General features: G+C 44.0%; 1 protein-coding gene across 4 annotated transcripts in view; it reads left to right on the forward strand.

Annotated features, from left to right (window-relative positions):
• The window catches only part of FBXW11 (F-box and WD repeat domain containing 11), a 70,419-nt gene that overhangs the window by 11,005 nt on the left and 42,132 nt on the right, over window positions 1–17,282 (forward strand). The window contains exon 2 of one of the 4 annotated variants that reach the window (XM_065030377.1): window positions 4,924–5,025. The exons of the other annotated variants lie outside the window; for them this stretch is intronic. Coding sequence (XP_064886449.1) covers window positions 4,924–5,025 — 102 coding nt within the window. The remainder of the gene's footprint in view (window positions 1–4,923; window positions 5,026–17,282) is intronic. 4 annotated transcript variants of the gene reach the window in all.

Consider the following 17,282-nt stretch of genomic DNA (forward strand, 5'->3'; position numbering starts at 1 on the left):
TTTCCCTTTGTCTTGCTTTAAATGCCCTGATTCCTCACTTAGTGTTTTTCCCCAAATGCAAGGAGCTCACGTGCAGAACTCGAATGGCCTTTGGAAGGTTGTCAGCATTGAGTGATTTTTATTTTGAATGGCAATCATTCAGCTAAACGGATTTTTCTGACGGGAAATTGCCTACCTATTTTCTTAGAATGATTCGATAACAATAAAGGAATAATCAAAAACATTTCACAAGTTAAAATGAATTTGGATACCTTTTTTTGAGAAATTCACTTTTGCATTTGTAGTTTGTTGAAGGACAAAAATGCAAGAGTAAATTATACCCAAGACAAGTTTCTTGACCCGAGAAAGCAGCTGTTTCTAAATCGAAGCAGAACACTTGAATGCTTATGTAGAACTCCATGGATTTTGGAGATACATTGTACGAGTGGTACTCAAACAGCCTTCCGGAGCAGGCACTGGGACTGGCCGTGAGGTTGCATTTCGACCATGGGAAAGGTAGTGGTGTGGTGGCACCGACTGCAGCAAACTGCGTGGAGCATGTGAGCACACGGCACCTCTGGAGGGACAGCGTGGGTTTGAGATGAAAAGAGGAGGAGCACAAAGTACTACTGTTGGTCTCACGCAAATTGTGGCTTTGTTTTCGAACGCCTCAGTAGAGACACTCAACGCGGTGCCAAAACGTGCGGCGTAATGAACGCGTTGCGGTGCCAAGTCAGGCTGTCACTTGTGGAACACGCGGATTTGTGTTACCTGCATGCCCCACGCTTCATTTCCAATTAAATATTCACATTGAAGAGTGTGATTTGCCTTTTTCACTTTTCCACCTCTTGCAAATACCCAACCTCCTTGTCCCCATAGCTAGTTGGTCCAGCACTGCTCTGCTTGTCACTAGTTTGAATGAGTCACTTCAGGTCAAACACCAGGTAAGGTCGGGCGAGCAAAAGGTTTGAGCCGCTGGCACCTCTTCCCTGCCGAGTGTAAAATAATACTGAAGGCCTTTGAACACTGTTACCGCTTTCTGTTTCTCTCTGTCGCATTGTGTTTAATGCTGTTTCTTGAGAAATTTAAGATCTGAGGTAGATGTTAAATTTGAGTTGGGAGCATCAGTTGTCATACTGTCCTTAGGTCTAAGCTCGCTTTTCAAAATACCCCTTTTTGCAGCACTAAATCTGAGCTATGGGGGGATGAGCCTGTCGCTCCCACCCATAGAAAGGGATTTTACCGACTGCAGTTAGTTACTCCAGGAATTTATTAGTATTGAGTGCTAATGGAAATAAAGTATCAGTTCTGTTGGCCCAGGCCTAAATCACAGCAAACTAAACCAGGTGTTAGATTACCAATGTTGAATAGTGTTCAAGTTTCTTACAGCTAAAAACACGAAGGGAATTCCGAATGGAGGTTGAAGTGTTTTGGCCGTGCCTTGTGTGCCGAACTGTATCTCTGGACCCACCTTCCCCAGGAGCTGGTTCTTTGGTGTAAGAAAGTTGGGAAAAGCATTTCAGACTTTGGAAACCTGAATGATTCGTTAGGTTCTAATGTTCAATTTTGTTTTGTAATAAACTGCATAAGAAAAAGTTGCAGGAGGAATTAATGAATATAATTAGTGGAATGCTCCTTAATGAAATGGAGTAAATTAGCTCCTTCATTTGTTTTACTGTATTTTTCTTTGAAATTCCAAACTGCTTCCCCTCGCCAGTCTCTTCATGGGCTGTGTTTAGAAAGTGATGTTCAAAAGCAAGGATATTTTTGCCTTAAGAACAGAGTTTCCCAAACTGTAAACACACCAATAAATTTTGATCCCTTAAATTGATCTTATATGAAAAAAAACACTGCGGTGAAAAATTCCAAGTTTTATTAGTACTTTCTAAAACCTCCAGCAGTGAGGTTTGGTTATGGAAATTCTGTCACTGCAATTAGGACATTGCAGTATTTCCATATGGCAAACGTGTGTTAGTTCCATCAGGAAACACGGGGGATAATCCCTGTTTATTTCTTGAGCAATTTATTGGGCTTTGTAGGTTTTCTGTTTGACGTGTTGTTTTGGGTTTGTTTGTTTGAAGGGGTAAGAAAGTGTGATTTCTCTTTGGATGTAACTCTTCATTTCAAATGCACTGAAATGAAAGGTTTCTGGACATTTTCTAGTGCTTTAACAAAACAGCACCTATAAGAAGTACAAGGTGAATACTAATTTTGGATTGTTCGGGTGCCGAGGGTTTTTTTAATTAACAGTATGCTGCCTCTATCCCAAAAGTTATCAGGTACATTGTAAGAACGCCCCTGCTTGCTTTAACATAAGGAGTTCTTAGCATCTGAGCTTTATAGACACTGAAGCATATTTCTGTTGTACTGATACTGCTGACAATTTCTAGTTTTGAACGCCAATGCCAGCATATGCATAGATTTCTTCAATTTGAGATTTAAGATTGAACCCGGAACGTCGCAAGTGATTCCTGAGGGTGGGCCAGCAAAGCCGCAAAGGCCTAAGCTGGCGTTCCTGTTACGCAGAAATTAAATCTTGAATCCACTGTTATGCTTTTCTTTCTGACAGTTCCTATGTGAGCAGGGCTAAGAAATAACAAGGCAGTGAGGCACACAAGTATTTGCACATTCCTGATGAAGTAGAATGCAATATTTAATTTGTAATATTGTGCGATATCATTGCTACAGCTAAGTGATTTTTTTAAGTATTTTTGTTCAGGCTTTTATAATACTGTGGAAAGTTTTTTGTATGGCTTAAGCTGGGCATGGAAATGGCCTCTGTGTCTAATGTATTTTGAATTGAATTAAAAAGTAGTCGTCAAGTTACCCATATTTCTCTTAAGTATTAATATTCGGCTTAGTTAGCTAGAGTAATTCCTAAAATAAAACACACTCTAACAACCTAAACCAGTGATTTTTTTGCTTGTAATTTGTGGACTCAATCTACACATTGCACACAGTTTTGTAGATCTTACGTGAAAATCTTGGAGAAATCAGTTGTGTTTCTCGATCAATGGCTTTTACTAAGAGATGTGAGCAGAACTGAAATTCGTACTGCGCCTGTATGTTTAAAAATGCAAACATTTATTTGGGCTTTAATAAATAGCTGCAGCAACGCACTGAATGTTGATAGTTCGGTGTTACTGGAACACCAGATATTGTGCCAAATAGGATTAAATAGTGAACCAGATTAGAAAGGAAGTTTCTTGAACGATATATGCTTGTTTTGAAGTTGGGCTGTAAACTGTCTATATAAGGTCTGGCATTTTCTATATCCTCATCAGTGGGTTTGAACAGTATATCCCATCTTTCTTTAAAAATATATATTTTGGTTTTTTGATGTCTTATTGAAATTAAGGGAGTTTCCCTGATGTCACTGGTTGACAATTCTGGGAACTAAATTTCAAGTGTTTGTATGAGGGCATGTCAAAGTAAATTATTGCAATGTAATTAAAGACACACTGGATTAATTACTTGATAGCTAAATCAAAAACCACATTTCTCTAAACTCTAAATAAGAAATGTTTAACAGAAACCTGATTTATTTTGATATTGAAAGAATAACACAACGTAGCATGAATGTGTTGGTTTTCACCCCTGTACGTGAGGTAAATGTGGCCCTGGCTGGGCCTGCGACCTTCCCGCCCAGGACAGGACAGAGAATCCCCTGTGGTTTGGTGCTGGTTCTTTTCTGGTTTTGCTCTGATTCCTCTCCTCAGCACAGAAATGAAAATATTAGGCTTTCTTTTCTTTAATTTTTAAGATCTAAAATGAAAAGAGTAAAGTTTTTAACCCCTTGGGTTGCTCTGGGCTCCCTCCCCTCATTACTGGCCCAGTCACCACTTTCTCCGAGTCTTCACCTCCACTTTCGACTTTAAGCTTCATGGGATTTTTTCTTTCAAAGATTCAGTGTTTGTTAGAACTAAACAGGCAGCCTGTGTGAAAACTATCGAAAGCGCGGTCTGTGCCAAATCCCCGAGCTGGGTTTGTGCGCCGCTCGATAGTGAGGAATGGAATCCTTCCCCAACTTTATCTGATGCTTGTGGAGTGTGTGTGCCGTTCTGTCCTTAAAAGGAGCTGGGAAATAATATCATGGAGCTAGAAGAGGTTTGGGGAGTCTGTCTGCACCAAATTTCTTCAGAAAAGGGACAAAAAAGATTCCTCAATTGTTCCTGACTGGTAGTGTCAGTGATGCGGAGCCTGCTGGTCAAGCTGGGTTCTTTCTGGCTTGGGTGGTGGTACGATTAATAAATGTAGTGAGGGTATAATTTAGCTTCAGCTGATCATACAGAGATTTTTCCCCAGTAACCCATTTAATCAGGATACCACACGCCTGGACTAAGCAGAACTTGCTCTTGCGATTCGAACTGAGCAAGGCATTGTTCGTCCCTAAAAAAAAATACATTGTTTTGGTTGTGTCAGTGTCCCGCTATACAGACTGGAATTTGAGAAGTCAGTGTCGACTTGGCTGTCAAAATAAACAAGCACAAGCGATTTGAGAGAGTGGAGACAGTGGTGGAAAGCTCCCGCAGTTGTGTTCCCCACGGGTGACCGCAAAGGTGTTAATACAGATACCCCCCGGCGCCGATCCCTGGCCGGGGGTTTCGGGGTGAGGCCCCGTCCCCCCGGCACAAGCTCTGCTGGGCATCGCTGAGCGACGCGCCCACCCCAGCAGCTACCGGGAGTCAGATAAAATGTTCACCTGGGCCCTCAAGCCAAGCAGTTGCAGACGAGGAAAATCAGTTCGTTATAGGACAGAGGGATGGCTTATTTTCTGAAAAGGATCTTCAGTCGTTATTTTACCCTTGGCCGCTAACCTTGTGCTTAATGTAGTGATAACATAGATCCGTACCCACGTTAACGTACTAATGAGTTGCCTGCCTTGAGTGATTTGTTGTGGCATCTAACTGCTTCTTCTCTTCCTTCCTTTTTGTCACCCTGCAGTGTTCTGTGCCCAGGTCTTTGTGGCTAGGCTGCTCCAACCTGGTAGAGAGCATGTGCGCACTGAGATGCCTGCAGAGCATGCCCAGTGTCAGATGTCTCCAGGTGCCTTTCTTCTTTCTTGTTGTAAATGTTATGCTGTTGAACATTGTGTTAAAACTCTCCGGACTCTGTTTAATCCAACTGTTAAGTCTGCTAAATGTTTGTTGTGCATCCTTTTGCTGAAATCTTCTACGGAGCTGCATTGCCGAGTGCAGCCGAGGGGTTCTGTACAGGAGGCTCTTGTGGGTGGGGGGGTCACCTTTGTGTTTTATTGCCTGTTTACTGACCTTGTGATATAAGTAGCATAGTTGTGCATGTTGCCTGCTACGTTTTGCTTTCTCATTTAATTTACAAAAAAAAAATAACATAATGAGCTTTGCCATTTCTCTTAGCTTGCAATGAACTGACTAGCCTGTTAATAATTGTGTGATTTCATTTAGAAAGGATGAGCTTTTATTTCCTACTAAGCGTGATCCTGGTTATAGCCTTACCTTACAGTCCTTGCACATGTGTGAACGGAGAGCAGTGAGCATGGAGTCCTGGGGCTCTTTGGGGTTCCCTGTTAAGGTAGCTGTGCAGACCGGGGGCTGGGCTCACTGTGCACAGGAGGCCGCTCAATCTCAGGTTCTATGTTGTTTTTCTTCTAGTAACTGTTGAAGCTGAATCTGCCTAATTTATGGATGGGGGAATTGCTGCTGTTTCTTCACCGGTTTGGGAGGGATTGAGAATGATAAACGGGGAGATTTTGATACCAGTTAAGAATCTTGAACTCCCAGGATACTGACCTTGGAAAGAACACATAGTAACTGTGTGGCACTTGCTAAAGTGTTTCTGAATGTAACCTTCATACCAGAACATACCTTATTTAATATTAGCATATTCTATAACATAATAGCATCACTCATTGGTTCAGTCTTTCACGTGTAAAAATCAAATACTTAAAAGAAATGGCTTTTGCGAATGAAAACGTGAACAAATTGAGTTCTGTTTGAGTTCAGGCACTGGGTAACGTGAATGTCTTGCCTTAGAGAGTCGAACCTCTCCTCTTGCCTGCAAAGTGTGGCCACGGGAGTTCCAGCTAATTTCAGTTTTAGAACTAAAAATCCCTTCAAAATGCAGACATGCGGGGCTGACGGTTTCAAGGTTTGTTGCTGAACCCTCGGGCTGGAATCCGCAGCCGCTGGGTTGTTGTGGCTGCAGACCTGGCGTTGCGATCCTGCGCTTTCACGCTTCAGTTTTTTGCCCCCTCTCCACCTGACTTTTGAATTTGTGAATGTATTTAACAGCTTGAGAAGTATTTTGGGGTAGGAGCAGCTTTGCTGTTAGTAACTGGTGTTTAAATGGTCGGTGTGGAGCTTGGTTCATGGCCTACGAGGCGTGGGGAGGGTTGGCTGCTCGATACACTGGCAACAAATTGCAAAAAGACTCATCAGACCGGGGGACCTTTCCCAATTTTAGGTCCCCGCTGCGTGTCCGCAGATCCCGGGAACTGCAAGGGCTGATGATGATCACTCTGAGAACTTTAGAACCGCCCCAGATTTCTTAGAAAGCAGCTCTTTGGAAATTTCTCATCAGTTAGCGCATCGTGGCAAATGAACTGGGGTATCTGGTTTGCCCAACGGAACTGTTTATTAAAACAATATTACACATAGAAAAGAATCTATATATTCAGTTGAAATAATAGTAAATCTATTTATTATGAAAACTGTTCTCTCTCTGTTACAGTACCTATCGATAGGTACATAGTAGTTAACTATAAGTTGAACAGGCTGGGTGGTAGCTTAATTGATGCAGAATACATTGTGTTACAAACTTCTGTTGATGATATTGATTACAGGATAAAATACAAAGCAGTTCTTGAATGCACTACTTGATGCATGAGATTTTTGGAAACCTGTTATCACCCAGATGTGGTGACATATCTAATTAAAAGCCATAGCTAATCACAGAATGGACTGGGTTGGAAAAGCCCTCAGAGATCATCCAGTCCAACCCTTGGTCCAACTCCAGCCCATTGAATAGATCATGGCACTAAGTGCCATGTCCAGTCTCAGTTAATTAATTAATGCAGCTGTTATGTCAGGATGTGTCACTTTGAAAACTCTCTCAAACCTGTATTGTTTTCAGGAGTTGTTACAGATCTGTTAGATTTCATGAGAACCACATTTGAAGCAGCAGTTAATTTGTGTGGGCTTTTTGCTCTGTTTGCCTATAGGAATTTAGCAATCCCAGAACGTTTTAAACTGCATGATAGAAACAGCTGACAGGACTAACAACTGTCAGTCATACAGCACGTCACTGCAAGGACAACCACACTGGTTAAGCTGGTGGGATTTTTGTTTTCTTAACTCTGATTTTTGCAGAACTGCAAGCAGGAGTTACATTTTCTGAAGCTCTCAGAGGTATCTGTGGGAGCTTGTTTTATTTTTTTAAGAAAAAGCTTCTCCTTTTGGGCGTGTGACTCAGTGATGCCCAAAGGGGACTTGGAAGTGAAAGTGGCACCAGCTGCTTGTTCCCTTTTAAAAAGTGTTTATACCGTGACTTGCCCTTTGTTGTTTCCTGAGCTATAAGCCCACGTGTACAGATGGGCAGGGCATATATACCAGGAGATGTTTGTTCTGTAGCGCACATTCCATTAGCGTAATGATGATGATTAGGAAGTTTAAGAAGGGAAATACAGAAGCCCTTCAGTGATTTACAGAAATTATCCGGGAGTTTTATCTGTTATCTGTGTTGTACAGGTAATTAGTGAATGGACCAGGAAGATGGGAAACAAAATACAACCCCAGTCTTAAATCAAGAGCTTTGTAGAATTTCTTTAGGAAGCTCTTATACAGTCTTAGTGCTTTTTCAGCCATTTAGGCTGCAAGAGTAGCCTACCACCAGTCTAAAAGAAGCGAGCAGAGGTTAGGTTTAGCCTTCCCATGACGTTGTTAGCAATGATGAAACACAACTAGGCTCTTCCGAAGTGAAGCTGGAGCACAAAGCAAATCCCCCTGATGCCGGGGGGCGTCCAGTCCTGCGGCCCTGCCGGGCGCTGTGCTCCCTGCGTTTCCTCACGCGGTGCAGTACCCGCCTGGTCCCTGTAGCTCACTGGAGAGAGACTGGATTTGTGTGTTCTGTGAGCTGTTAGTGAACGGAGAAGCGAGATAAGTGATTTATTAGAAAAATATCTATTCGGGTTTGTAGCCCTTGAAGTTTGTTCTCATCTATTCTGATTTTCAGCGTAATTAATATTATTTGGAAAGAAAGTCCTTGGCACCTATTACTTGGTATTATTATATTGAAAAGCATATATTAAATGCCAGTTTGTAATACTTGAAGCTGTTATAGATTCTGAGGCTTTATTTTTAACTCCTTAATTATCCGTAATGTTTTTGTACCAAGGAGCTTACCATTATGAGCGCACTTGGATTCCAATAGCTACTGTTTTCATCTTGTTTGACATGGATTTGACTGCAAGAGCAAAAGTTGGTCTCTTAATTAGGTGTTTAGGGAAACTGGCTCTATTACCAGTTGTGTAATGGAACCGTATGGACCCATCACCTTCGGCAGCTTCGTCCTCGTGCAGCGCTGCTGTGGCGTGGAGCACGTTTTGCCCCGCTGAGCTGGGCAGTAGCTCCAGCGGGGCTGTCGCGCACAGTGTCCGGGCCCTCGGTTCTGTCTGGAGACGCCTCCCAGCGAACTCAACACTCACCATTAGGGAACGGGACATAAGCACTCAAACAGCGCCTGGAGTTATTGCGTAATGTCGGCTGTGATGAAATAAGGCTTGGGGAGTAAATTATTAGATAGATGTAATGAAATTAACCTGGTAAACAGATACTGCTCAACCAACTTGTTTACTTGTATTCAGTTACACTTTTCCCTGACTTTTTTTTAGAGGGATCATTGTATCTCTCTTTGAAAACTATGCTTAGTTTTTTCTTGCTTATTTAGACCCCCCTCCCCACAACATGTTCGATTTTTTTTTTTCTATACTTTTCCACTTATTGTCCTTAATATTTTCAGGTTGCTTTTATGTAGTGTCCTGCTCTTCCCTTGATGTTCACACATGGGGATGCAGCTTGGAAGCTCTAACAGAGCACTCGGCCGCTACCGCAACAATAAACTCGCTTCCAGTGTGAGAAGTTTAGATTGAATATTAGGAAGAAATTCTTCACGGAGAGGGTTGTTGGGCGCTGGAACAGGCTATGGTGGGGTCACCGTCCCTGGAGGGGGGTAAAAGTCATCTAGATGAGATTCTCAGGGATGCAGTTTAGTGCTGGAGTTGTGTTATGGTGGGGCTCCATGATCCTGAGGGCCTCTTCCAGCAGAAATGATTCTGTGATTCCGGGTCACCTTGTTCCTCCTGAGGCCAGATCTGACAGCTCCTGAAGTGCCTCTGTGGGACCTGAGGTCCCCCAGTCCCTCGGGCCGGTTCTGCGGTGTCCGTCCCCGTCGCTGCTGCACGGCAGGACCAGCCCTGCCCGTGTTCTGTTCTTGCACGTGTCCCGCTGATGGACGAGCAGCAGGAAGGTGCCGTTGGCTTAGTTCTTGCCGCTCTCATCCCTGCTTATATATTAAGACAGGGTTGTATTGGTTTATATTCCCTAACTGGAACCTGTCTTCACAAAAACGTGATCTTAAAAGCCTTTTGAATTGACCGATTGATAATTTATTACTGTTCAGAAGAACTTGCTGTTTGTCGGTGGCAAGTGGAGTTCTGGAGCGTTAGGGTTTTAGTATTCATTCCTTACAACAGCGTTCCCTGCACGGGAAATGGTTTGTTAGCAAGAAGGGATCTCGGTGTCAGCACAGCTGAGCTGGGACAGAAGGACGTTCAGCTTGCTATTTATTGTTAGGATACCTTTTAGGCTTAACTTGCTTAAGCTTCTATTTGTTACTCTACTAATTTTGAGCTTCTGTTGGTTGGTGTTTCTATTCAGATATCAGAAGAAAGTACAACAACAGAAACTATAGTTGGAAAAAATTGTATTTGAAAACAAAGAATTGTGAATTATTGACACGGAAACTTCATCATCCTTTTTTCACGGTACAAACTCAGACACGGACATGATGCAGCGTTCTTAAAATGACAATGAATGCAGTCAATGCATTCTGCTAAAACCTTTTCCTACGGTGCATGAAATCGCAAATCAGAAAGTGATGAATAGCCTGCCGCTGTGTAGTCTGCGTCCTTTGGACAACGTTATTCTGTGCAGCTGTTCGAATGAGTTGCCACAGCCAGACAACTGCTTTGCTTCTTCTGCTAGGTTTGCAGTCATTTACAAATACTTCTTTGACATGTTTTCTGGTATTTTGCCTCAAAACAGTGTGACTGTTACCATTTCTTTTTGGGAACAGTCCAACAGGTCCATTAGAAAGAAGTGCATATTCGATTCCTTTTCTTTAAAGAAACAGAATGTCTCTCCAATATCTGAAATATCTGTGCTTGTCCCTCTGTTTTAAATAGACTTCTTTCTGAGACAGAAAGCTTTAAAACTAAGCCTGGTATTACAGAAGCAGTTAAGATGTCCGTGCGCTAGGCCTGGGACCATTTTGTGCAGCGATATGGCCTGAATTCCCCAGTTTGCGGGGTAAGAATCTCCCGTTCCTGTGTTAATCAGCAGCAGTGCTTCCCAGTATTGTTCGTTCTCCTGGCCGAAGCCGGAGTCTCCTCTCAAATTAATAGCAGTTTGGGTTTTGTTTTCAGCAGTTTCTCATATTGTCTTTTTTGTTCAGTTCTCGGTATATTTGTGTTGCAGACTCTGAGGGCCGATGCGACAGCTCAGTTTGCTATTAGTTGCATATATTGCTATATTCCCGGCATTTTGCAAAGGGTAGCGTTGCGTTTTACCCCTCCTTTTTAAGTTTCTTCTTGTGCCCCAGTCCCCGCACCTCGGTTGTCCCCAGCAGAGCACACCCAGTGTCCCAGCGCGTCTCTGGCCCTGGAGCGCCCCGGGCGGGGGCCGCGGGTCCCCCGGTGCCCGCCGCTTGGTGCTGAGCTCCCCGGCGTGGCGGCCCTGCCTCCCTGCTTGGCCTGGGCCCACACTGGATAGCGAAATGTAAAGTGCAGGGATTGCTGTTTTTCTAAGAGTGGTTTATTGTCTGAGGGAAAGTGGTATGATAAGCACTTTTTTCAGTCGTCCTTTGTGTATCTGAGTGCTTTCAGCTTTATGACTTTAATTATTAACTAAGCCTGTTCTTACTTATGGGCAGGAACAGAGACCTTCTCTTTATTGGGTCAATTCATACTGTTTATTTTTAAGTAGGAGAGAGTGGTTGCTTACCGATGACTTTAAACTTTGCCAGTGAGATAGCACTGAGCTGCAAGCCAGAGCTCTTCTCTGCAGTTTCCTTCGCTGAGGAGCAGAACTGCATTCCCTGATGTAGGAAACAATTATTTCGAAAATATAATAGGCCCAGGCAGGATCTCTCAGCAAAGCATGTTTTAATAACCATTTTGCAAGACTGGGTGTTCTACCTAAAGGTCGGCACATATAACAGGGCAAAAAGCCCCTGCTTATATCCCCCCAAAATCCCGGCCGCAGTTTCCCTCCCTGTTCCCCATTGGTTGGTACTGCAGGGTTTACAGACCACCCGATGCATACAATGCCCTTCCCCTTATCAATCTATTTAAGATATGGATTCCTGGTACTTTGGCTACACTTCCCCCTAAATTAACTTGTAAATACAGGCGTCAGTATGTATACAGGTGTCAGTATATATTCCGGGAAGAGACTGTGTTTTACATGAAGGACCCACAGTCTCTTCCTTCCCCGTGCTGGGCTCGGCCACCAGCTCCTCAGTGATGTGAAACCACCCGTTCTTCGGTAAACGTCCTTACGCCTGACGTCAGGAGACTATCAAATGAAGTCAGTCTCTGTGAGTTGTGGTTCCTGTCCGTCAGTCCCTGCTGGGTGGCGCTGACCCTCTTAATAAATACGAGTGCTTTCTTTTGTTTTGGCCTTTGTTTTCAGCCGCTTTTAGGGAGCACTAAGCCGCATACATTTCATCCCCAAGCAGCAAACTTGCTCTAACAGTGGAGTGACCCCTTTTAGGAACCTGCTTCTCTTTCCGAGCAGCTTCTCAAGTGATTTCACGTGTGGCTGTTAGTCAGTGGGCAATTCTTTCACATTTTCTTCTTTAGAAGTTGCCAGTATTAAAAAGTTGCAAATTCACTTAATAATCTTTATGATAGAGGTTGGGAGGAAGTGGTGATGTGACTCCCTCTTTCACTAAGCTGCCGTTGGCTGCAGAAGGGACTTCCAAATGTAGAAAAAGTAACATGAGCTTAGAGATCCGCTCCTTATTCCTCTGGGTCACTTGCTCGCCTGCCTTTTGCTCGTGTTTCGCTCTTGTGCCATTTAGAGATCACAATCAGTCGTCTCTGACTGGGAAGGATATGTCCCTGAGGAGGCAAGTACATTTTTTGGTGATGGTTTCATCTATCAACACAAGATGCTAGTCCTTGCCTCAGTAAATCCAGAGCTGTTCTTTGTAGCTGCTACAGATAAGCATCATTTCAAATATAAATTTATGTCCCTCAAAAAAGTTAATGCATTAATACCACGCTTAATGTATGTCACAAGTGATGGGCAGGAGGTGTTGTTCCTGGTGCCTCTTGCAACGCATCCGCACGTGACTGTGTCTCTGACGGGAGAGGTGTTGTCAGCTACACCTTCGTGTTTGTGCTTTCTCAACCTCCTTTGAAAAAGAGATTTTTTTTGCTGTCTGATCCTGTTTGGGTGCAAAGAAATTAGTGAAGTAACGTGCCCTGCTGCCTGCCTGCCCTCCAGTAGTGCCGCGTTGCGCTGGGACGGAACGGCGGCTTTCTTGGGAGAGGAGAAGGAAAGGCAAGAGCGCCTGGGCCAGCTGGAGTTCAGATACTCCTCCTCCTCGCACCTGTTTCCCCGGGAGGAATTTTCAAGGAAAGAGAAAAATCAAATATTTCCCACTAAGGTTGAAATGGTGTGTGCAGCGTCCTCACCCAGCACCGGCGGGCTTCTTACCAGCAACGGCACAGGCAGCAGGATCAGATCCTTTGCTTGTGGGGTATTAAGCAGCAGCCTTGATACTGGTCTTAATAACGATTTTGCCAATATTAGTAGTTCCACCCCGAGTCACCGTCTGAGTTCCTGGTGTGCTGAGCAGCCTGGATTTCCCTGGGCCCTCCTGTATTTTCATTGCATGAATTATTCTATAGGTCTTCAAGGCTGTGACATATGAGTCTTCATGTAAGTGGTTTGGTTTGCGTGATCCTTTGAAATGGTGATGGAATCCAAATGAATCAGAGGCGGTGTCAGAGTCAAGGGAAGGACAGCTGGCTGCAAACCCACCACAGGACTGAGCACGCGCTGCTGACTCGCGTCTGTCGAGTGCAGGACAAGGGGCACAGCAGCAAAAAAAGGAACTGCAACCGACACTTTTTACTACTTTGCATGACAAGTAGGGAAAGTGTAGAGTCTTACATCTGGGCAGGAACAACACCAGGTTCCAGCGTAAGTTGGGGAATGACCTATTAGAGAGCAGTGTAGGGGAAAGGGACCTGGGGGTCCTGGGGACAGCAGGGTGACCATGAGCCAGCACTGGGCCCTTGTGGCCAGGAAGCCAATGGTACCTGGGGTGGGTTAGAAGGGGGTGGTCAGTAGGTCAGAGAGGTTCTCCTGCCCCTCTGCTCTGCCCTGGGGAGACCACACCTGGAATATTGTGTCCAGCTGTGGCCCCTCAGTTCCAGCAGGACAGGGAACTGCTGGAGAGAGTCCAGCGCAGCCACCAAGATGCTGGAGGGAGTGGAGCATCTCCCGTGTGAGGAAAGGCTGAGGGAGCTGGGGCTCTGGAGCTGGACAAGAGGAGACTGAGGGGTGACTCATTCCTGGGGATCAATATGGAAAGGGGGAGTGTCAGGAGGATGGAGCCAGGCTCTTCTGGTGACAACCAGTGACAGGACAAGGGGCAATGGGTGCAAACTGGAACACAGGAGGTTCCACTGAAAGATGAGAAGAAACTTGTTTGGGGTGAGGGTGGCAGAGCCTGGCCCAGGCTGCCCAGGGGGTTGTGGAGTCTCCTTCTGTGCAGACATTCCAACCCGCCTGGACACCTTCCTGTGTAACCTCATCTGGGTGTTCCTGCTCCATGGGGGGATTGCACTGGATGAGATTTCTAGGGCCCTTCCAACCCCTGACATTCTGGGATACTGTGATATTTCTATGGCAAAATAGTCCTGTTTGCAAAGCCCCGCCACGCGGAGGTGTTGCTTCTCGTGGTGCTTTGGACAGGTGGATTTTGCGGATACTTCAGAAGTTTGAGTTGACTTTGTTACCCTTAGAGAAATAATTTAGGTCGTGTTCATCCCAAGCCTTTTGCATTGTGAGGATCGAGTTCTGCTTGGTGGCATCGCGCTGGTGTTTGCAGCAGCTCTCAGCTCTTGAACTCTTTAATTCTTACTTGTTTTTTGCATTTACCATGTTTGCACACAATTTTTGATGCAGTTATGAAGCCAGACTTCAGGGATGATCCAATCTGCACTTCTAACCTGTTGTGGTTTGTGCCTTTTTTATTTTCCTCCCTCTATTCTAATTATATATTATTTTGAATAAATAAGCAGCTAAATATTTACTATAAATTGTATGAATGAAACATCTTTTGGCACGTCTGTGGATGCTTCAGTTGTTTTCCCATGCCCGTTGTAACTGATAAATGTTGAATGTCATTGTACTAAATGGATTAGGGCTGTCAAGAGTTTAAATTTGAGAGAAAATTAAAAAAAAAGGAATTTTAAAAAAAATCCTAATGAATGATAGTGGACTTAAAAATTACTAACGAGTGAAAGTTCTCGTAGTTATTCCACAGCTAGTAATTAAATGCCCTGCTTGAAAAAATCACTTAAACAAGGATCAAGTGAAGATATCTTTGAAGTTGTATATACAATTGCAGAATTTGAACGCACAGTTTGCTAATCATGGTACTTTTGTCTGCTCCTGAAGATACTTGAACTAGAGAATTTATTCAAGGCGTATAATAGCGTAGAAATATTTGTTGCACTGTTACAAGGACCCAAGTGTAATTCACAGAATCACAGAATGGACTGGGTTGGAAAAGCCCTCAGAGATCATCCAGTCCAACCCTTGGTCCAACTCCAGTCCATTGACTAGATCATGGCACTAAGTGCCATGTCCAGTCTCAGTTTAAAAACCTCCATGGCCGGTGAGTCCAGCACCTCCCTGGGCAGCCATTCCAATCCTGACCACTCTCTCTGCAAAGAATTGCTTTCTCATCTCCAGCCTCAATTTCCCCTGGCAGAGTTGAAGCCCATGGCCCCTTGTCCTATTGCTGATGCCTGGGAGAAGAGACCAAGCCCCACCTGAATTCTGTACACTTAGCCCAGGTTGTTAGAGCAAAAGTCATCTGCAAGTCTCAAGCTTTGATGTACAGATGTGTTTTGGGAAAAATTATAAGAATTAGGCCAGATGCCTTTGAGTTTGCTACCCGAATGGTAGAGGTGCAGCGTGCCAGGGGTTGGCATCATTCTGCTCTAGAGACTTTTCTATCGTCCAGCAGGACGTATGAAGTTCTTTCTGAGCCCTCAGTGCAGCTTGTCAGGGGCATTTACGCTGCTCCAAGACGTTTGCTGTCACGTCAAGTCAGTCACTGGTGTGACAGAGATTGAACATAATCTGGCAGCAAGAGGAACCTGAGGCATTGGCGACTGTTCCATTCTCAAATCCTGCTCTGTGGAGTCTGATCGTGATGCACGTTTTGTATTAATCAGCTGTATCTTGGAGTTTTAGGGCAGCATTTGGACATGTGTTGTGTAAATCATGTGAAGTCTAGATCGCGCTGTTGCACGTTGCTGTGAACACGCGGGTGAGGTGAGCGCTGGAATGCGGTGTGCGGCTCACCCCAGGCAAGGCTGGGTGGCTAGTGGAAAAACTGATCTGGGTGTATTTTACACCTTGCACTACCAAAGGCTTTTTCTTGAGCCGGAGTTAGTCTGTTTTGAGATGTTTGCTCTGGGTTTTTGGTTTCTTGGATATCAGCAATTACAAAAACACACTGAAATTGTGTATAAGCAAAAGAGTGTGTTCCAGACAATTAAAGAGGGATGGTTATGATGGATTGATACAGCCTCATGAGTTGCCCGATCTGGAATACATTGCCATACGTCTTTGGAGGAAAAACTGGGCTTAGAACAGCACGAGATTCTTTCTTGGAGTAGCTGGCTGGGTTTAGGCTTTAGTTTTGTTGAATATTTCATTGTGTTGGCTTCTTTTTCTCTGTTTCTTTTGTGTGCAAATGCCTTCTATTTTGCCAAAGACAAATAACTGAGGGTTACTGCAATTTCATTATTTCAGACCCCTCAGTGTTTTTGAGTAACCTTTTAATAACTTTTACAGAAAAGTTTGTATAGAAGCCTCTTCAAAATCTGGTTAAAGTTTTGCTGATCCTTGGGGAAGAGCAAAAACCAAAGAAAGAGAAGAAATTGTGATGTGGTTCTGGTGGCCAGGGAAAGCAAGGAGGGATGGAGGAAGAAGAACCAGAATCTGCTCTTAGAAAAATGAAGGAAAATGCATGTCCATGGCTTCTCTTGCTACTGTTCTGTTTCATTGTTTTAGTTTGGGGTTAAAGGGTTGCAAATCTTTTTTTGGATCTTAGGGCAAGACGAAGGTAATAAGCACCAGTGCATGTGTTAAGTGGTAGTGGATATGAAAACCAAATTGACTGGGTTTGGAAGAAATGGCTTAATGATGTGGATCTTCACGGGGCTGCAGTGTCTGTGCTCGTTAGTGTCCCGTACTTCATCCAGCTTCACGCTGAACCCCGTTCCCTCCGGGAACAATCTGGGAATAACCCTCGGAGTAATTTAACTTTGCACCGAGCAGCCAAGTTGCAATTGTAGTTAATCTTAACATAGCCTAATTTATTTTTGATGAATCCAAAGTCAGCTAATTACCAGCTTAGCCTGAAGTTTTCTTCTGGGATGTTACTTATCCTACCTTTAATTTGAAATACTGCAAACGGGCCTATTAATTGTGTAGGAGAGAATGTTCTGCTCTGGAAGGAGGGAAAGTTACTATAATCGTTAGGCGGTATTTTCCTCTGAAGTTAATTTGTGATTTTTTTTTGTTAATATGGGAAATAAAAACTAAAGGGGCTCTTTACAAGGTATTGAGACAGTTTCTCAGGTAGTATATACTGCTTAAAGTTTCCATTATACCAAAGGAGCTTGACATGTCCAATCCTCCTAACAGCCCAGCAAAATCCAGTTATTTCGGGTGGCTTTTGGTATAGTTGTAGGTGCAAATGGTCTGATAGGGCGAGTGCCCGTGATGCAGTGG

This window comes from Columba livia, chromosome 14 (assembly GCF_036013475.1).
Source record: "Columba livia isolate bColLiv1 breed racing homer chromosome 14, bColLiv1.pat.W.v2, whole genome shotgun sequence".
Classification (NCBI taxonomy): Eukaryota; Metazoa; Chordata; class Aves; order Columbiformes; family Columbidae; genus Columba; species Columba livia.